Source organism: Xenopus tropicalis, chromosome 8, assembly GCF_000004195.4.
Source record: "Xenopus tropicalis strain Nigerian chromosome 8, UCB_Xtro_10.0, whole genome shotgun sequence".
NCBI classification, from domain to species: Eukaryota; Metazoa; Chordata; class Amphibia; order Anura; family Pipidae; genus Xenopus; species Xenopus tropicalis.
Genome location: NC_030684.2, coordinates 72,141,279 through 72,163,313, shown reverse-complemented (window position 1 = coordinate 72,163,313; position 22,035 = coordinate 72,141,279). Strand labels below are relative to the sequence as shown.

General features: G+C 39.2%; 1 protein-coding gene across 1 annotated transcript; it reads left to right on the top strand.

Annotated features, from left to right (window-relative positions):
• The first annotated feature begins 308 nt into the window (after nt 1-308).
• tapbp (TAP binding protein (tapasin)) lies at nt 309-15,361 on the top strand. The gene is made up of 8 exons (XM_002938682.5): nt 309-506; nt 8,034-8,237; nt 9,098-9,322; nt 9,921-10,262; nt 10,663-10,986; nt 12,769-12,858; nt 13,702-13,736; nt 15,059-15,361. Exons 1-8 carry the CDS (start codon nt 461-463, stop codon nt 15,065-15,067), a joined length of 1,275 nt encoding a protein of 424 aa, XP_002938728.3. The 5' UTR covers nt 309-460; the 3' UTR covers nt 15,068-15,361.
• Nucleotides 15,362-22,035: the final 6,674 nt, after the last annotated feature.

The following is a 22,035-nucleotide window of genomic DNA, read 5'->3' as shown; positions in this document are numbered from 1 at the left end:
GCACATTAAGAAGACACAGGACTTTCAAAATTGAAATTGAAAATTGTATTTTTGTGTTTATATTATGGAGATTTGTTTTCCCCATTTTCAGACATTTAAAAGCCTTTATCTTGTAAGAGAAGTGGAATTACACAAAAACTCTAGCTTAGGTTGACTAAATTGTCCAGCAATGAAAGGGTTAAGGTCTGGTTATGTTCCTATTAGTAAATTAATCCAAATAGGCCAAAGAAGAATACACTGCAGATTGAGTTACTCCATGCTTGTAGCACAGGGGCTGTGTAAGTGAGTGAAAATGAAAGTGAAAGAGACAGACAGGGAGGAGAGGAGGAGACTGTGGGATCAGTGAAGCTGCGGAATAGCAGAGGGGGGAGAAGCGCTGCACACACGGTAACGTTTGTTCTGTACAGCTGCCGGCCACAGGTCTAGGGAGTCTGTTTCTGTGCTGCACACATTTGCCAGGATGAATCCCACTTTCTTCTACTTCCTGCCGTCCCTTCTGCTGATTGGTAAGTGTCATAAAAGGTTTTTTGCGTACAGTTTTCCTACTTGCAGCGTGCCCCAACTCTCTTGCCTTATATTGTCCCCCCGAATCTTCTCCCCAAACTGTCCCTGCTTTCCTCTGCCTTCCTCCCCCCCCCCCCCCCCCTCACGGTCTGGCTGCTCTTATTGATTTCAGTCACCGATTAGGGCCTTTCCAAACATTTGCTTTCATTTTCTACTTAATATTGCTTAGTGTATACTTGAGCTGTGAATGTATTTGCACACTGAAGGCCTGTCTAACAATGCAATGACTAAATAGATAATATATTACATTAAATTCGATTCCACACAATAGACAATGACTTTTTGTTACAAAATGTATTTTACTATGTAAAAGTAAAACTTCAACTCCCAGATCTTCAGCCAAAGCATGCAGATTTGACCCAAAATACAGGTGTGCCATCATGTTGTTGTGCTACAACACATGTCAAACACAAGGCCGGGGGCCGAATCCGGCCAACCTAGCTGTTTTATATGGCCCATGGTGACTGTGCCTGACTGTGCTGTGACTTTGACGAATCTATCCTTCTACTACTAAGTAGAAAAAAAAATTTGGCCCGCGACTTAGCCTATATTTTCGATTTCGGCTCCCCTGTGCTACAATGTCACTCTTACAGGCAAAGGTTGTCTGGGGATCTAAAGGAAGGTACAAACACCAAAGTAGCTTTGTCTGGCAAGTACCATATATAGTGGGGGATGACATCTTGTAGTTCTCTCTGCCTAGATATTCCCCAGCAGGGCCGGAACTAGGGGTAGGCAGAAGAGGCAGCTGCCTATGGCGCAACGATTGAGGGGCGCCAGGAAGGAGCCTCTCCTGCCTACCCCTAGTGCTACTTTGTCATTGCCACCGCCGCTTGTCATTAGCGGCGGAGGCAATGACCGATCTAATTGCCCCGCCCCCCCTGCACCGCCTCCTGTGCTTTGGCGCGCATGCGCCGTTCGGGGGGCAGGGAGGTGGGCGGGGTTGCCTAGGGCGCCCGGTCGGCTTGGCCCGCCCCTGTTCTCCAGCCCCTCCTTTAGCTAGTGGTATTTCCTTTTAATGTTACAGTATTATAGGTAGTATTCTGTGCTTTTGGATCCAATAACCAAACTAGCTGTTAGAACCAGCATTTGATTTCCTTTCTTAAGTTTTAGAGTTGTGTGCAGCATATTTGTATGGAAACTAGGGATTCCAATACTGTTTTCAGCTTGGGATCCCACTGAATCCCAACACATTCTTCAGAATCTGGTTTTGGACAAACCCTTAAAACTGCCATAGACCTAAAGATCTGCTGATTTGGGGAGGTCACCCGATTGATATCTGGGCAATTTTTAGCCAGATATTGGTCAGACAGGCCTGTTGATGGGTATCCTACATGGGCCAACAAGCTGGCAACTCTGTTTGGAAGGACTGAGTTATGACTACCTTAACCAAAATGGGTACCCGTAAGGGCCCCGTAGACATAATTAGGGATGCACTGAATCCGCTATTTTCCGATTTAGCAGAACCCCAAATCCTTCGTAAAGGATTCGGTCAAATACCAAACTGAATCCTAATTTACAAATGTAAATTAGGATATTGAAGGGTTAAAGATGGGTTAAATTTTCAACATCCGTGTTTCTGTGACAAAGTCATCTGTTTTTAAGAATTCAGATTTGGTTCGGGCAGGAGCGTGGATTCAGCTGAATCTTGGACGAATCCCCAACCAAATCCTGGATTCAGTGGATCCCTAGAAATAATATTGTAAAAATGCAGCAATCAGGTGACAAAAAACTGTTTTCCAGCATAAATAAATGTTATAAAGGATGATAAATAGGCTCCCTAATGTGTAAGTGTAAAGCTCTGGAAAATTGTATCTGATGGTTATTTATTCACAGATGATGGAATGTTTTTAAAAAGTTCTTAAACTGAAATAAGCAGATTAGGGTTTAGTGTTATGGAGTATGTGGAGTATTCAGCAAATCCAAAAACTTTACACCCCTTACAGAAACAACTGGTGCACATTTTATCTCTTTGTTAATCTTATTTGTTGTGCTGAGGCACGGCACGTGATCCCACCCCACACCTGCACCCACTTGTTTGTAGAGCTCTGCATGTTGCACTGATGCCTGTAACGGCCATTTACCCTTCCCCCAGTCAGTGAGCAGCAATGTATAGTTTGATTTAGCTATATAGCTTTTACTCCAGTACTCTTGATGCAAATATCTGCTGATGCCTTATCCATGCTAAAGTTTGGGCCACTAGCAATGAAATTACTGGGTCCTACAGCAAAATCATTCCAAACATTGGAGCAATAATAATACATTTTTCATACACATACTGTATACTGAAACTGTTTATCAGTCAGTGCCATACTGTGTGTTCCTGTAGCTTCTGGGCCCCTCAGCAGTCGTGGGATCTGCATAATCTATGGTTTCACCAATACCTTGCTTAGAATGTATTTAGAATTAATTTTCCACACTTTTTTTCATTTTTATTATTATATAATAGTTCACCAGAATCACTGAATCTATAAACCATTCTATTTTTATACATTAGCAGATATTTCTTATCTTTGTCCCTGCTGAACAGATCCCTGGGTTTTATTTAGGGTGATGGGACACAGGGAGATTTGTTGCCTGCAGTTACATTTGGGCTCCTCACAAGGAAATGTGGGAGACATCAGAAAACGAAATGCTACATATGTTTTGCCAACAGTAATTTACTTTGTCGCCAGTGGGAAACATTCAGGAGAGATTTGTGGCCTCAGTATTCTAGATTTAACTCCCCCATGTAGCATCACCCTAAAGCAGCGGTTCTCAACCTGTGGGTCGGGACCCCTTTGGGGGTCGAATGACCCTTTCACGGGGGTCGCCTAAAACCATCGGAAAACAAATATTTCCGATGGTCTTAGGAATATTTTATGGTTGGGGGTCACCACAACATGAGGAACTGTATTAAAGGGTCGCGGCATTAGGAAGGTTGAGAACCACTGCCCTAAAGGCAGATGTTAGAATTGATACAATAGTTACTACTAACATAACATTCCATAAATGCTGAGAAATGTACTAACTATTGTTGCAAATTGTAACAGGCTGCACCTGGATTACTGCGCTGCCAAACACTAGAGAGAAAGTTTCAGCTTCAATTTGACAAAAACTTTAAAAATAAAAACAGAAAGCAACCTTTTTTTTTTTTTTTTGCAATAGTATTTCAGTGGTGAGTACATGTTCTCTGCTTGCTGTGCTACAGAATTATTATACTTTTTCAGAAATTTTGCCATCTGCATAAAATTAATAGTGACATGTTTTCAAACTATGGGGAAATATGTAATGTGTAAGTATATACCCACCAGCACACCCTGGCCCTTAGGTAGAGACAGTCTGGTGCATGGTTTGAGGGATCGGCACCATCCTCAGCAAGCAATTGGAAAGAACTGGGACACATGACTGATTCATGGAATATGTAATTATCACAATGTAATTTTCTCTATTAGAGCATTATTTTACTGCAAATTTTATTTGTGGATTACTGATTTTGAAGGTCCTCTTAACCCTTTCCTTGCCAAGCACGTAGCTCCTACATGCTGGCATAAAAAGATGTTAAATGACATGCACGTAGGAGCTATGTTTTCTTTATCTTGCGCTTGTTCTCTGCGCTCACTGCTTAATCCAAGTGCGCAAGGTAAAGAACCCCCTAGAGCAGAAGGGGGTTACTAGTGGCACCTGGGGCGCGATCGCCCAGGGGCCTCCATAGAAAAAGTCGGGCACATAGATTATACGTGACAGAGTTTTTCTGCTCTCTCCCTCCCTTCCTGCGCTCCCCCCCCCTGCTTCCTGTGCCGGCTACTCACCACTGCAGCTGCTGTCCCTGCGTCTCCTGTCTCCCTCCTGCGATCTTCAGCTCCTTTGACCCCACATGTACCACATACACACACATATTACACTAATACACACTTATACTCACACTTACACACACACATGCATTTTGGGGGGGTTGGGGGGTTTCACACATTCACCGCACTTACAGCACTCACACTTACTTGCACACACATGCACACAAAACACATTTTGCCTAGTGTACACACACACTTACACACTTATGTAATTTTGTAATTTTTTTTTTTTTATCGCATCGTTTTTATTTTTGCCTGAAAAAATGTTTTATTGCCATTGCGGATAGTGTATTTGCTAACCGCACTGTGCAATACCTTTTGTGTATTATGTTGGTGTTGCATTTTTAGTCATTTTATTGCATTTTCAGTTATGCATAGTTGTTGTTTGCTTGACTTTGTCTGTAAAACTAATTTGCCCAAGCCAGAATACTCAAACTGTGATTCTGAATGCAGATATCACTAGGAAAAAAAACCAAAACATTAATTTTAGTTTTTTGGGGGGGGATTTTAGCCATTTTATTGCATTTCATATTTTTCATTGTAACTTGTCTTGCACATGGACATTTTTTCTGCTGTATTTCAGTTTGGCTTCCTATGTACCCCGCATAGTTTGGTAAATCTATGCATATTGGGCATCAAACTGTTCAGTAGACCCCTGGCGTTCATATTTAGGGTGTTTTATGTTGGTACGTTATGAAATGTGGGGTACATAATGGGGCAAAATGCAAGCTTTGTGACAATTTTCAGAAATGTTATAAAAACCATTTTGTTTGGCATAGCTTTGTAGTTTGGTAGTTTGCAGTATAAAGATGTATTTACCCATTTTTGTTTTGTCAGAATTTGTACTTTCGTAAAATGTATGGTTTTCTAGGGTCTGTTAGGGGGTCTTATGGCACATAAAACACATACTGGGTGCAAAACCTGCTCCGCATAGTTTGGTAAATCTATGCATATAGGGCATCAAACTGTTCAGTAGACCCCTGGTGTTCCTATTTGGGATGATTTTCCTTTGTATGCAAGAAATTGTGTGAGATAAATGCGGCAAATTGCAACATTTTTAGGCAATTTTCTGAAATGTCATAAAAACCACTAGCTTTAGGAAAGCTTTGCAGATTGGTACTTTGGTGTAGAAAGGACTCTTTACCCATGTTGTATTTGTCTGAACGTGTACTTTCCATTTGGTTTTCAGGGGTTACCCTACATGCAGTTTCTATCCCACATAAAACTGCCATGTGTTTATGAATTAGGTAAAGGTAAGCCATGAAATTAGTGTGCACAAGGTATATTTTGGGGTCTCTAAGTGCCATGTGCTTTGATAAACAGTGGGCATCAAACTGTTCAGTAGACCTCTGGGGTTCATATTTAGGGTGTTTTATCTTGGTGACAACGAAAAAATGGTAGGCAGGCACTCCGGATATCCAAAGGTGTAGAAAAGAGCAGCCAAAAAGGAAGTTAATATAAAAGCATATAAATTTTATTCAATCCATATGTAAAAACAGGAAGCCTTACGCGTTTCGTACCAAAGGGTACTTAGTCATAGGCTAAATGCAATTAACAACAGACAAGGTATTTAAAGGCAATGTAGCCAATGGGAAGGTTTATACAGTTGGCCAATCACAAGAAAGGGAGTCAAATTACTGAGAAAGGGTTGTTAAAAAAAGCAAAAATTTACATAGGGACATATTGAAGAAAACATTGTAAAGAAAAAAAAGAAAATCCATTTGAAAACTAGACAACCAAATAGCTTAAACTATGATTATGATGTAACTTGCTATGTCTAATAATAATATATCTAGCCTATTTACTACATAGATATGTACTTTACAATGTTTTCTTCAATATGTCCCTATGTAAATTTTTGCTTTTTTTAAAAACCCTTTCTCAGTAATTTGACTCCCTTTCTTCTGATTTGGAGTAGACAGGCAGTTCTACCTACTCTGGATCAGGGTCGGACTGGGCTGTGAAGGGCCCACCGGGGCTCCCGTCCCAGGGGCCCTGCAGGTACACTCATCCGGGCGCGTCCTCAAATCCCCCCCCCCTGTAGGGGCCCCCTTAACCCCCCTCGCAGGGCCCCCATCCGACCTCCTCCCCCGAGCGCATAAATTTGACACGTCAGGGGAGGAGCGTTCGGGAGGGGGAGCGCCGGCAAGGGTCGGGTCTGGGCTGCAGGGGCCCACTAGAGCCGGGGCCCACCGGGATTTTTCCCGGTGTCCCGGCGGCCCAGTCCGACCCTGCTCTGGATTCCACAGAATCTGTTCTTTCTAAAAATTTATAATTTTCTGGGATAAATCTTCTGTTAGTGAAATTTTTGACCTTGAAATCTAAAGTATGCAGCTTTCTGGAGCAGTGCTTTGGGAATTTGGTAGTGTACTGCTGGGAGTTTTTGACCTATACAAGTGAGAAATCTCCATAAAACTATATATATTTGGTATTGGCACGTTCAGGAGGCATGGGACTTTCCAAATCAGTTGTATTTTCGTGCATAAAATAATTTTTGTTCCTGGTGTATGTGTTTATATTATTGACAATATTATTTTTTTTTTCATTTTTTAGACATTTAGAAGCCTATATCTTGTTACAGAATTGGAATTACACAAAAATTCCACCATATTTTGAAAGCTTAGGTTGTCTTGAAAATATATAGTTTTCCTGGGTAAACTAAAAGTCTCCCCAAGGAAAAGCCCCCAAAGTGAAACAGTGCAAAATGTTTAAAAACTGTCTGGCAGTAGAAGTTCCACTTTGTTCAAAACGGCTGGCAGTGAAAGGGTTAAAGGTGGCACAATTGTTTGGCAAAAAAAATAGGAATTTTCTTTTACAGACTGTAAATTAGTGGAACAATGTCATTTTCATTTGTGACCGTGTGTTTTTCCACCACAATTTATTAGGGGTTTTTAAAGTTGTAGTGTTTTTGCAAATATATTTTTCATGAACATGGTTCAAAAAATTTGAAAATTCATAAATCAGCTTTTAGCAAAAGCTAAATGGCACTGCATTGCATAATTTTCTTAAGAAAATAACTTAATGTATGTTAGGATTTTTAATGTAGGATTCACTGGGGATGTCTAGCCCATGATTAAGTTCCCTGGGTATATGAAACATGTAGGGTCTTATGGAGATCCTTTATGTCAGGGATCCCCAACCTTTTTTCCTGTGAGCCACATTCAAATGTAAAAAGGTTTGGGGAGCAACTCAAGCATAACAAAAATGTTTTTGGGTTGCCAAATAAGGGCTGTGATTGGCTAATTGGTAGCCCCTGTGTGGACTGGCAGCTTACAGTTTGGCAGTACACCTGTTTTTATGCAACCAAAAATTGCGTCCAAGCCAGGAACTGAAAAATAAGCACCTGTTTTGAGGCCACTGAGAGCAACATCCAAGGGGTTAGTGAGCATTATGGTGCAGACCCCATGTTCATATAGCTTTAAAATTGCTGAACTTTGGCAGTGATGAAATGGCTTGTATGTTATGTTCTTTCAATCAATCAACATGGAAATACATTAATATATTAAAAAAACAAGGATTCTGCAATTCCATAAACTGGGGAGTCTGAGTGAAGGATTTATGTACTGACTCCACAGCCCTGAATTTCTAACTTTTCTTAAATAATTTAACATCATTATAATAATCTTTATTCTTTTCTAGGAATTGTATTCCGTGGGCTTGGGGAAGCTTATGAAAATAAGCCTTTGGCCTGTGTATTGGTGGAAGAGATTGGGGGAGGAGGTAGTTCTATCCCTCGCACTATCCGTCAGACTCCTGTTGAACTATATCTGATGGATCCCTTGAACCTCATTCCTGAAGCTCCTATAACTTCTAGTCCTGAAACTTTGCACTTACATGTGATTGGTGAGTGACAGTATATTATACAGATAATTCACTGTAAAATATTAAATGATGGCTGTTGTGTCTTAGTAAATTGGCCATTATTTTATATTTAAAGGTAGGTTAAGCTCCTCTGGGGCAGGGCCTGATATAAATGATGAATAATCTCTGTGCTCTGCACTATATAAATAACTGGAAACAAATAAATACAAATGTAATCATTATTGTTCATAGGAGAGAAAATGAAAGTTTGTTTAGTATATTCACACTCTGGTGTGATGAAGGAGATTACAGTAGCCAAAAGAACTGAGCTTTGATTCTCTGTGGCACCAACTATTTTTATTATTGTTATTCTTTGCATAGCCCTGACATATTCCACAGAGATTCACAGAGATTATATGTCATTATACATTCACTTCAGTCCCTGCCCCAGTGGACCCCACAATATAAAATCCCTATCACTTTCACACACGCTGTAGTTAATTTATCAGTAACCAATTGCACTTTTTTCTTGTTTATCCCTGATTGAACATTAGGTGATTTAATTTCTAATGTTTTTACACCCTATTTGCAGGCACAACCTGACCAGTTTTGAACTGGACAGTCCAGATCTGTGTATGCCTGAAAGCTGAATAAAATATACTTGGGTTCATTAACACTGTAACTGTATCCCCCAAAATATATAATTTCCTTTTATATATAATTTTCCATTCTGTAAAGAAGGCAATCCTATTGGAGAGCTGTCAGTGTGGGATCAAAATAACAGATATATATTGGTTCCAAATAAAACATTGGATTTGCTAGTTAAAGCAACAAAATTAGACTGCTACAAAATTAGACTGACTAAAGATCTTTTGAGTGAAACATATTTGCTTTCCCAATAGACCCTTCTGGCAAGCTACTATCTCCAAGGCTCTCATCATGTGAAGTGACATATCTGTTGCCCCAGGAGGTTCCACTGGCTTGGGTGCGCTCACTTACAGAGGAGAAACGTAGCCCTCGAGCTCTTGGGCACCCTTGGTATAGTTTATCTGTAAAGGATGACTCAGATGGAAACACTGTGAGTGCTGTGCTGGGTCCACAGGGAGAAAAAGATGACCAGCTGACAGGTATTGGCTCTCAAGATTAAACTGAGACTTTTCATTCATCTTATATAATATGTTTATGCCTTATCATAATTTGCATTTGTTTACCTCATGTCTATTGCAATTTTAAATACCATTCCTTTTTGACTGATCCCAGTGCAGCCAGTCTGCATTTTTACTTCTGCAAGTGCAAGACCCCAAACACAAGTTCAACAGCACGGGCTGCAAGAACAAAGGGTAGAAGGTGCAAAGTGCAGCGTCTGTGGGTGCATTGTAGGCAGCAAGTACAGGTTTGGTTGTGGCTTGCTCCCTCCAGTGCTTCCTGACTTGCACATTTGAATGACAAGCAAGTTAGGGGGCACCCATGTGTCTTTAATTGCTTTTTTCTTCATGGGGCAAACACAGGTCTATGGACTCTGTTTTGGAGCAGAAGGACCTGTGGCAATATACTACTATCCACTATTCTTGTACCCCCCAGTGATATAATTACTTACCTGATACCCTAGGCCACTGTTCAGAGAAAAGACCAAGTCTTACATAAGTCTTACATAACTCCCTTCAGTCAGCCACCGTAAATCTCAAATTTATTTGCTAATATCTCCCTTGCTTCTCTTTTTTTCAGTTTTTCTTGCAGTGTATTCCCCATCCGCAACCCTATATGCCCGTCTTGGTGACCCACTGGCTGTGCCTTGTGGTTTCTGGCGAGGGCAACAATCTCGTTTTGCAGTTGAATGGCGGCACCGTGCACTCGGAGATGGAAGCGTGTTGTATGCTTATGATGGGAGACTGGATCGAATTGAAGAGATATTCCAAGGCTGTGAGATGAACTTCTCCACTTTGCATTCTCATGGGAATGCATCACTGTTAGTGGACAAAGTAGCTGTGTCAGACCATGGCACCTTCCTCTGTACAATATACTTGCCCTATATAAGGGCACAAAGGGATATGCAGCTGGAAGTCACAGGTAAATCATGATGAGTCAAGGAGTGCCAAGAGGAGGAGAGGGGAACAGTATTACAGTAATGTATAAGGGGAAGAGAAAGTAAGACATGTTCCTACTACGCATTGGTGCTTTATATGCTGTGAGGCTCCCTTTATTTTTAGATTTATAAATACATTTATAAGTAAAATCTTTATAATATAGAATAGGAGAGAATGACATGTAACCAGTGGACCAGAGTAGAGAAGGTGAGCTTTGTGATAGAGGTGATATTAAGCAGAAGTATTGACGGTATACAAGGAATTGAATGCATGCGTAATTTAAAGCATTTTTTCTCTCATCCACCCTAAGTCTCCATTTTCTGCATATCAATTGGTAATGTTCTTCCTTCTCATCAGTATTCCCTTTATTTATTTATTCCCAGCCCTGCCTGTGGTCACTTTCCTACCTGACCCTCTCTTTGCTCGACCTGGTGAAGAAATTACTCTCTCTTGCGAGGTTTCTCGTTTTCACCCACTGGAAATCTCAGTCGATCTCCTAGTTCGTCTTCCAGGGGATTCCCAATTCTCTGTTCTTCCTGGAGTATCCTTGTCCACTCACACACTCAACAAGGATGGCACTTTTAGCCTCACAGCAAGCCTGAGCATCACTGCCAGTCCCGAACGCCATGGAGCTCGTTACTTCTGCAAAGTTCGCCACGTCAGTGCCCCAGAAGGAATAACACGTTCAAACACCCTCCAAGTTGCAGGTAATAGACAACCATTGTGTTGACCTTGCTTCATTCTTATAATGAATGTCTTGGTTCTTAAAGTAATTAGCAGAGATGCATTCTTGGTAATATGAAAAGCTGTCACTGTAGCCTAGTCAGGATGAATGACTCTCTTGGAACTTAAAGTGTATTTTACACTGAACTGTCTAAAGAAAGTAACATTTCAGCTCCATGATCTGGTTTGTAGAGATAACATTTGCCAAACAAGCGAATCTCTGCCTGATTTTGCCCCCCACACCCTGAGTCAAATTAGGCTAAACCAATTGATCCTGTCAAACTACAGGTCTAAAAAGACCTGCTGGACACAAACTGCATCAGCGTGTGGATATGGACTTTGGCTAGTTTTTTTAAACCCTCCCAACATATATATAGGCGATTTTTGAGCAGTTATTAATCAGACAATCATATTAATCAAAAAGTTGCCTGCTCTGTTCAGGAGGGGCTAAGTCATCAGCTTATATAGGCCTCTGTATAACCAGCTTTACTTTAATAACCAATAAATTGGTATCATTTTGGCATTTTTCATCTTACAGTAAATATTTGACCTGGTATTTTTGTCTGTTATTACAGTGAGCCAGAAGTGGTAAAGGTCATTAGGTTACTTTTTCACTATTACTTGTACCACGCCATGGTGGTTTTAGGATTCTTGTATGTCAAACATTTTAAAGGAGAACTAAACCCTAAATTTGACATTTTTTATATACTGTTCTTACTGCACCATCCTAAAGTTTCAGCATCTCAATAGCAGCAATGATCCAGAACTTCAAACTTGTCAGCTTGCTCCTCATCTTGGAAAGTGTCTGCTCACATGCTCACTGGCCTCTGAGCAGCTGTTGAGAAGCTAAGTTTAGGGGTTTTAGCAAATTATCAAGCAGAAAATGAGGTTGGCCTGTAATAAAAGCTGATGCTACAGGGCTGATTATTACATTCTGAAATTAATTGCACTGGTTTCCGAGCTGCCATCTAGTAATTAGCTGTATTAAAGGAACAGTAACACCAAAAAATGAAAGTGTATAAAAGTAATTACAATATAATGTACTGTTGCCCTGCATTGCTACAACTGGTGTGTTTGCCTCAGAAAGACTACTATAGTTTATATAAGTAAGCTGCTATGTAGCCATGGGGGCAGCCATTCAAAGGAGAAAAAGGCACAGGTTACTTAGCAGATAACAGATAAACCCCCATTATATGGGGCTTATCTACTAGTTATCTGCTATATAACCTGTGCCTTTTCTCCTTTTTTCCAGCTTGAATGGCTGCCCCCATGGCTACACAGCAGCTTATTTATATAGTGGCTTTTCTGTAGCAAAAACAACAGTTTTTTGCAGAGCAACAGCACATTATATTTTAATTACTTTAAAACACTTTAATTTTTTGATGTTACTGTTCCTTTAAGTACTTATCAGCCTTATATTGTGACATTTATATTCTATATATACAGTATATTGTGAGTCAATCCCTAAGCTCAGTACCTGACAGCAGCACAGAACAGTAAATCAGCAGAAGAGAAGATGGGGAGCTACTGGAGCATCTTTGGAGGCACAGATCTTCCCTGCTAAAGGGCTGTGGTTGTAGATGGCTGGTACAGGAGCCAAAAACATGATGTACATTTCTTCCCTACTTTATTTAGGCTTTAGTTCTCCTTTAAGTTTAACATAATTTTTACAATATAAAATATATTACAAACAGAAAGTTATCATCAAATGCATGTGGTTGTGCATTTAAAGCCCTGTTTATGTATCATTCATCCTTTTCCTGTAGGGGTTGCAGGATTATCTCTTGAAGATGGCATGTACCTGTTTGCTGTGGCATTAGCTCTATATGGATCCCTTTCCTTTCTGCACAGAAAATGTGAGTATGTTAGATTAACAGAAAGGTGCTAAACCAAGAAATCCCAATTGAGGGAGCAGAACTATTGATGAAAGGAATAGAAGAGAATACATTTCAGTACTGCAAATGAAAAGTATGAAGGTAGTAGTATTGTTATTATATTGTGGTGTAAGATTAAGCTACTGTTTACTGCCAATAAATGCAACACTTGCTTGGTTTAGTGACCTAATCAAAAAGGGCAATACTAGTCTTCAAAAAAAGTGAAAGGGTCCTTATTTCCTAATACTAGGCAAATTTGCCCTAGCTGGGTAACCCACAGCAACCAATTTGCCTTCATTATTCTACCTGTAGGAAACAGAACAAATATCATTGCTGATTGGTTTCTATGGGTACACTTGGGTAGCTCAGGCCACTGTTAGTAAATGATCCCCACTGCTTAAACCAGGGATAGCACCATGCATGTAAATAATCAGCACATGTAATAAAAGGCACAAAGTTTACCCAGGTGTAGTAACCAATAGCAACCAATAGATGTTTGCTTTTAAACAAGGACCAGGAGATGCTACCTGCTGATTAGTTGCTATAGATGATAGAACTATAGCAAACTTTGTACTTTACTTTACATACCCTCTATGGTCTAACGCAGGGCTGTCCAACTGGAGGCCGCGGGACATTGTCCTCCAACAGATTTTTATGCTTAAATGCACCATAGATGTCAGTGTATGACATCATCATTCCAATGTAATCTGTCCTCTAATATGCTATATGAGAAATAATTGGCTCACTACATGTAACAAGTTAGTATTTTACTCTCTTCATTCCTCTTCTGTCTCATTTTTTGTGTGTTTCTTTCTTCATTTTCAGTTAAGCTGTTTTTTGGAACCCATGAGAGTAAAAAGGTAAATGGCAACCATCTGTGCATATTTTTATTTATTGCTGTATAACATTTGGCTGTAAATAAAACTTTATTATTTTTATCTGTTATTGATATAACTCCAGCATGTTTATACAATGCTTTATAGAAATTGTTAATTGTTTATATCTGCCCCTGCCCCAGTACAGCTCTTACTTTCAACAAACAACACACTAGGATCATTTTTAGCAGGTGCCAATATATCTGCCTGTATTTTTTAGTAGAGTAGGGAAAAAAACATATTACCATATGTCCACACAGACATGGGAAGAACAATACTTTTTGCAGACGTTTCCCAGGTCAGCATTTTAAGATGTCATGGTTTAAATGGAACATCAAAATACATTTACAAAGGGTTTGTTAGCATATATCCATGACCGAAGCAGGTTTTGTTAGTAAGTAATGGGCACAGAATATGTGAATGTATGAGATCAGTAGGGTCTGAAATTTAAAAACAAGAGAATAAGGGGTGCAGGGGCATACACAAGATAACAGGTAAATAGACTTTGGAGAAGTGCAGCATCTGTTAATTGATAATGGACTTGGGGGCGTGTTTACTAAGACTAGAGGTATATGTCACCGGTGATGTTGCCTGTTACAACCAATCAGATCTTTGCTTTTAATTTCTAACATGTAGGTGACTGTTCAAATCTAATTGCTGATTGGGTGCTATGGGCAACATCAGCGGTGATATTTATCTCCATTCTTAGTTAACACGTACTATAGCGTGCGTAGGGTCAGGCTACCCTTCCAAGATACCAGGTAATATCCTGGAGGACCATGCACAGTTGGACAGTTCCCATCATCTATTGTATTTCCAACTTAAAGTAATATCAAACCAATACCAATAAGTACATTAAGGGGGTTATAATTTTTGCAAAAGGCCATGTAACCCAATCGTAACAAATGAACTGGTAGAATCTGGCCACTATGTCATTATAAACATGATTGGCTGTTATGGGTTAGTAGACCTGATTCAAACTCTGTGATGTTTTACATTATCCCATGTATATATAAAGGTTCTTAGAGTGGGCTGTGGGTGTTGGTTCTCTGAAGGTCCCAGTCTGGGACTGCCACATTGTGATTTCTGACTTTAGCGTAAATAAATCTTCTCTGAATATGTGGGACAGTATTAACAAGAGTTTAAAAAAAGTTGTTAGTTTACATGAGGATTGCTGTCAAATAAGAAAATTGTGTTTAATTATAACAAGGATAGTTTTATAAGGAATATTATTATTATTTATATTTCTGTTCTAATTTATATTTTAATTTATATTTTAGTGAAATGTTTCCTGATTTTATTTTTAGGACGAATAAATCAAGCAACAGAAGACATGAAGAGAGTGTGTGTGTGTGTGTGTGTGTGTGCGTGCGCGCACAAGTATTTCTTGGGCTGTGTGCAAGTGTCCCTTAGCGGTATGTATGTATGAGACAGTACAGCAGAATATGTGCAGTTTGTAGGTGAGAGACATTTGGGCAGTGTATGTGTGGGGTGTAGACATTTGGGCAGTGTGTGTGTGAGAGAAACAGTTGGACAAATTTCTGTAATTTGGGCAATGTGCGTGTGAGAACTAAATGGGTAAAATGTGTAGGAGATATTTGGGCAGCCTATATACAAGAAGTAGCAAGGGATCAATCTGTGAGAAGCACTTAATACTGTTATTGACACAGAAAAGTGTGCCTTAGTGGGTGTTGGCTAGTAAGATGTATAAAAGTGGAGACTGTGTAAATTTTGTTACAGAGGAATTGTATAAAAATATTCCTTAGGAATCGGTGGGATGCACAAAAATGACTCCATCTTGTAAATTTGTCTTGTAAATTTGTCCCGGTGTGTGTGACAAAGAGACAATGTTTTTGCACTATTATGTTTGTGATGTTATTTAAATATGAGGATTTTCTTTTCACTTGATTAAAACGACCATGGAGTTCATTTACATTTACCGGAGATGCAAGGCATTCAGGAGCCCAGCATTGCACCCCTTAGCCCCTATGCACTAAGCAATTGCTCCAAAGGCATGGAAGCCCTATAAAGGCCCTATTGGAACCCCATAAGTAGGCAGTAAGTTCAGAGATCTCCCATTTATTTGCAGGGCCAGAATTCTGAATAGGGCGCCCCAAGGCCGCCCGCCCACCTCGACCGGGTATGCGCACCCCACCCCCTCACCCCTGTGCACACACGCCACCAGCAGCAGTGGGGAGGGGACGTGCTAAAGTTTCTGCGTGTCCTTTCCCCATTGCTCTGTATGCGGGCAAAATATTCTGGTGTGGCTGAGCGGCATGCCGCCCCCTAAGACCTCGCCACAAACCTGGGCCTGATTTTTTTGTGTCCCCTGGTTTCACCAGATAATCTATGGTAATTGCCATGGCAAACCTGGGGACACCTAGGTGTTACAGATTGACATTCAGATGCAACTATTGAAGCAGTACTGCAGAACTGTGCAAAATGCAAGTTATCTTGAATTTTTATGTAAATAAAACAAAACCACTTTCTAGCACTGGGCTACTGCTGATTCCATCTACAAAACTAGTGTACCACTTTAATATGTGCCAGCCCAGTTTAAGGCATACCCTATGTAAAAGTACCTAACAATGCTTAGATATACAGGGGATGATTTCCACAAGTGCAGTTATATATGTTGTAGCAATCTGCAGTTATTTTTGATGTCACCTATTATTAAGATCTGATTTGTTGCTATGGGTAACTGCAGTGGTGCAAATTAGCACATGTTAGGCAACCAGCTTTACATTATTATAGCTATGAGTTTCTAGACCTGGTTCTAACCGTGCTACTGTCATAACGTTTTTCTCTTAATAGTCTGACATAGTAACTATCTCTGTACTTTACATTTAGACTTTTAGGGGGAAATGTAATAAAAGTCGGTAATGGAAAAATGATTTGCAATGCGAAAATGTATGCCTCTGTGTGAACAAATCTGCCTTTGCACTAATTTTATATGGGCCTTGTGCGGAAACTGTTTAGCGACCACTTCCAACAGTGGAAGAAAGTTTGCAAATTACAGTATATTGTTTGCAACAGTGCGCAGTGAATGTAATAAAACTTCTTAATCAATAAGTTGCTCCATAAGATTACACCACCTTCAAGCATGCCTTAAAAAGTTTGCAATGCGCAATTAAACTTTGCAATGCAATAACAGTCTAATGAACAATACTACATTGTGAAATGCAAATATTTATTCTTATTTGTGCACTTTTTTTTCTGTTTACGACTTTTATTACATTCCCCCATTAGGCCCTTACACATGGATGTTTGAATGTGTGTTAAGCAAAATGCAGGCTGAATGTGAGTTTATTATTCATCTTTCGAATGTATTTTGAATGTGTACCAGACACACAAATGCAAAATGTTACATTTGAAAGAATACAATGGAAGGCAAGTGTACTAAAACACAGGACTAAATGCTTGTGGGTACAACCAGCTAGTATATAGAGCAATTAGCTATCACATGCGCTTAGGTATGCCCAAACCTGTACAGGTATTTGGACCCGTTATCCAGAATGCTTGGGACCAAGGGTATTCCGGATAAGGAATCTTTCCGTAATTTGGATCTCCATAACTAAAAAAATCAATAATACATTAATTAAACCCGATAGGATTGTTTTGCATCCAATAGGGATTATTTATCTCTAAGTTAGGATCAATTACAAGGTACTGTTTTATTACTACAGAGGAAAAGGAAATAAGTTTTAAAATTCTGAATTGTTTGATTACAATGGAGTCTATCGGAGTCGGGCTTTCTATAATTCGGAGCTTTCTGGATAACGGGTTTACGGATAAGGGTTTGTTCTATAACAAACTCTGTATATACAAGCCTTCTACCAATTTCTGCTTGTGATTAAGGTAAAGGAACAATAACACAAATAATGAGTATTTTAATGTAATTAAAATATAATGAACTGTTGCCTTGCGCTGGTAAAACTGTGAGTTTGCTTCAGAAATACTAGTAGTTTACATAAACAAGCTACTGTTAATATTATAGTTATTCAATATGAAAATGGAGAAAATACACAGGTTACATAGCAGATAACCTCTGTAGAATACAGTAAACTGATATTCCTTTGTAAGACCTGAATCCACTGTATACTACAGAGCTTATCTGCTATTTAGTTTGTAGCATCTTTAATCACTGCTCCCATGGCTACACAGCATCTTATCTATATAAACTATAGTAGTGTTTCTGAAGCAAATACATCAGTTGTACCAGTGCAGGGCAGCAGTACAGGGGATTTAAATGGAAAGGACAAGTTGATCCCCTTTCCATCTTCTCTCCTCCCATATGTTCTATGAAAAATCAAGGAGGTGTAAAATTAAAGGTTTTTTTACTGTTCTGCATTGTTTATTAAATTAAAACAATAAACAGAAAACAATTTTACCACAAGCCCCTATTGATTGGGGTTATGGTGATCCAGTTGTATTTTGCCTCTGTATATTGTTTAATATTGCATATTTCCATACGCTTTTTACTGTTTTACAAGTGTTTTAGCTTCTTGCTGTGTTCATGGTGAAATTACAGTCAAAGAAAATCTAAATAAATAATCATAAAAGGAACAAATAAATGCAAAGCTGCAGGACCATTTTATCTATTTAAAAGTTAATATTAGTATGTGTAAGGCTAGGGGCACACTGGCTTATAATAACTAAATTATTTAGAACTACAAATAGGCATTATTGTTTCCTGTAGGGAAAGCCACATGAATTACCCATTTAAAGGTATATTTATTATGGATCCACTCTTTTGGCAAGTTGACAGTCGAATTAAAACAGCGGGCAAAGGTGCCGTAGGATAGGGCCACATCAACAAGCCGTTGTGGCCCCTCATCTGACAGAAAAATTAAACCTGCTCAATCAAGATCAGGACAATTTCGGTCGGACAGATGTCGGTCTGGGAGATGCCCATACACAGGCAGATAAGCTGCCGAATCGGTCTAAAGGACCAATATCAGCAGCTGAAATCGGCTCGGGTATGGCCACCTTAACTTGTATGTGACTGTTCAAATCTAATTGCTGATTGGTTGCTATAATGTTGGCTTACACACTATAATAAATATGCTCCTTAATCTAAGGAGGTGTTATTTATTAATGGTTTTCAAACCCCCTTGGCTGTAGACTTAGGTTTCACAGTTTCCTGGTCAGGCTAAGCTGTTTTATTTTACAGTGCATGTGTCCAGCCCAATAAGAAATAAAAAACCAGCAAAAACAATGCAGCCAACAGTATTTAATCACCTTAAATGAGTCTTTGTGGTTCTAGCCTAATGCTGTGTGATACCTGTTTCATTTGTTTTGTGTATAATTTAAAATGACAAGAACCTTAACTCTAATTTCAAGTATGGACATTTTTAAAAATTCTGATGTTCTTTAAGTCAATTATTCTTGTTTGTTTTAAAAGCTATGTAATAAAAAAAAAGTTCCAAAATGTGACTGAATGTGTTAATTTTATTGAGCTGCTCCTTGTTTTTGATTTAATGTTACAACTTAATTTTGTGTTATTACAATTTGTGCCAATGTATATATAGAGATTTACTGTGCCCAGGCAGTGCAGGGTATTATTTGTTGTGGTGATGTATTTGTAATTAGTAATGAATTGCAACACCAGTGCAGGTTGCACAAGAGAAACTGAGAAATCTATGACTATGTAGATTGAAAGCATCAGTGTAGAGTAGAGATCCCCAACCTTTTTTACTTGTGAGCCACACTCAGATATAAAAAGTGTTGGTGAGCCACACAAACATGAAAAACGTTTCTTGAGGATGCCAAATAAGGGCTGTGATTGGCCATTTGGTAGCCCCATGTGGACTGCTGGCCCGCAGGAGGCTCTACTTAAACTAAAATTGTGTCTTTGTGCTTCTAAATTTCGTCTTCAAGCTAGAATTTTAAAGTGGGCAGCTACTTTGAGGCACTGGGAGCAACATTGAATGGGGGTGCTGAGCAACATCTTGCTCACAAGCCACTAGTTGGGGATCACTGGTGTAGAGAATCGCAATATATACGAGTTACATTATATTATGCTTTCAAATTTCTGAAGGTGCATAAATGTTATTTCCTATAATAACATGCATAGTGAACCCAAGGGCCCCTGGTGGCAGCTTTATGGGGGTAAGCCTTTCTTCTGTGACTTACATATTTGTGAGGGGGTAGTCAAGCCTTTGGTGCCTAGGCACCTAGACTAAAATACTCTATTGGTGCACATACTATCTTTCTTTTTGTAATAAATGCAGTGGAGTTTTTGTATCTGCTTCTCCCAGTTTATTGAGATATGTTGTATATACTAAGCATGTAGGGCTAACAATAAATCTAGAAAAGAGACCCACCTATTTACCAGTTGCTATAAGCTGTCCCTTTCATCTCATCATCATTTAGTGCAGGCCACTGCCCACACAACAGGACTTGGCAAGCTTTTAAGATTTTTGAAAGATGTTATTTTACTAGGACTATTTCTGCAGGCTTGGCTGCTGGAGCTGCTCCCTTCTCTGCTCTGCACCACTGTGTCTCAATCCAATGCAGGATGGTAAATAAAAAAGTCTTTATCAAGCTTTCCAGTTTGCCAGGTTAGTAATTAGAGTTCTTTTCCTGGACATCACAGTCAAATGATATATAATAAGAGATTTTATGTATTTTTTTGTAGAACACTTATTTAGAAGTTGTGATTAAGTTGGTTTATTATAAATGTATCTATAAAGACTATTGTAGCCATTTGAAACATTCAATATGCATTAAGTTTTTGCTACTTCCCAGGGACACAGTCAGGATACTTTTGGCTCTGTCATTTTCCATTCCTCTCTCTGGGTCAGTTCTTGCTCATGCCAGATTTGGGAACAACTGCCCAGTTTCACCTTCACTAATGTGAATAATGGTTTTCATGATGGCAGTCAGATTTGCTGATGTTCCTGATTGGAATTGGCTATGTACGGATGTATCATAATGTAGCCCCAGGGTAATTGCTTTGTTTGGTCCTTTGCTATCTAAACAAACATATTTCATTTCCCACACACCTATGAAAATATTGTTTCTGAGAAGTAAGTGATCATTTAATGTGCATCCTCTTATTCATGGTGCTAATGATGTTGTCAATATGGCTGTCTCACTAACTAATATCAGGCCTTGCCTTTATCCATTCCATTGGCAACATCAGTTTCAGACGTGTACATTACAGGTAACCTATCAATAGTTTTGATATTAAGAAACTGTCATTTTTTGTGCTTCAGATTGATCTCTGCTAAATTCATTATCTCAGGTTTTCTTTTTCACTGAGTGTTTAAAATTGCTCTTACCACTGGGTGTCCCACTAGCTGTCCATTTGTAAGTTACAATGTGGCTTTGTTACAATGTGGTTGATACAGTTTTGCTCTGCTGATGCTGTCAGACATATACATACATATGTGGTTACAAATATTAAAGCAAATGCAGAAACAATATAAAGATTCTCGGTGTAACTGCCAGTTTACCACTTTGCTAATACAGTACTGTGTCTAAGCCAATGAAGCAATTATTGAGGCCAAAAAGCAATTATTTTGCATTAAGACCTTTGGGTGTCTCGATCACAGATCCCATATGGCTTATGCTTCAATATCTCCTATCCCTCTCCAGCCCTTGGGTATATAGTAAGTGGGCACACATGGCAAAGATGCCATGCCTAATGCTTTGCAAAATATGTTTGTTCCATATACTGCTTCCCTTCTTTCGGATCCACCTGGATGAGACGTTCACCTTGCCTAGTGCATACCTATCCTTTACTACTTTTGCATTGTTTTGCCACCATATAACAATCCATGGCGGCACTTGATAATACAAACCACCATTGAGGTGCTAGAGCTCATCATGCCATTGTATAGATGGGTAAACTCTATATGCACATTTGAAATGTAGAAAAACATTTGAAATATTTTGGGATTATAATGTAAAATGTTATTCCTGTCAGTGGGCTGAATATATATACAATGTGTGCAAATTGCCATTTACCTTTTTATTCATACTACAACATATACAAAACATGCATATACAAATCATTGTAATCAGTTGTTTAACGAGACTATCAAAACAATTTATTGTTTTCACCAGGTCTTCCACTTTATATTTAGTCCTAGTGCATAAAAAGAACAGTTCATATAATAGATACCTTAGTGTCTAAATAATGGCTGACCCAATGTGTGCTTAGTTTTAAAACCATCCAAACAGTTATTAGCATAGGCTGAAGCCATCTGTGATACCTTTGCTGTTGTGTTGGGATAATCACAAGGCTAGTTACACAAAGAGTTAGGTATTAGCTTTT

What these genes read in the sequence shown, in the direction of transcription:
- tapbp (XM_002938682.5), top strand. Translation starts at nt 461, where the DNA reads ATGAATCCCACTTTCTTCTACTTCCTGCCGTCCCTTCTGCTGATTG. An exon ending in TTTGCACTTACATGTGATTG is followed by an intron (nt 8,238 to 9,097) that starts GTGAGTGACAGT and finishes CTTTCCCAATAG; the next exon opens with ACCCTTCTGGCAAGCTACTA. An exon ending in AAACACCCTCCAAGTTGCAG is followed by an intron (nt 10,987 to 12,768) that starts GTAATAGACAAC and finishes CTTTTCCTGTAG; the next exon opens with GGGTTGCAGGATTATCTCTT.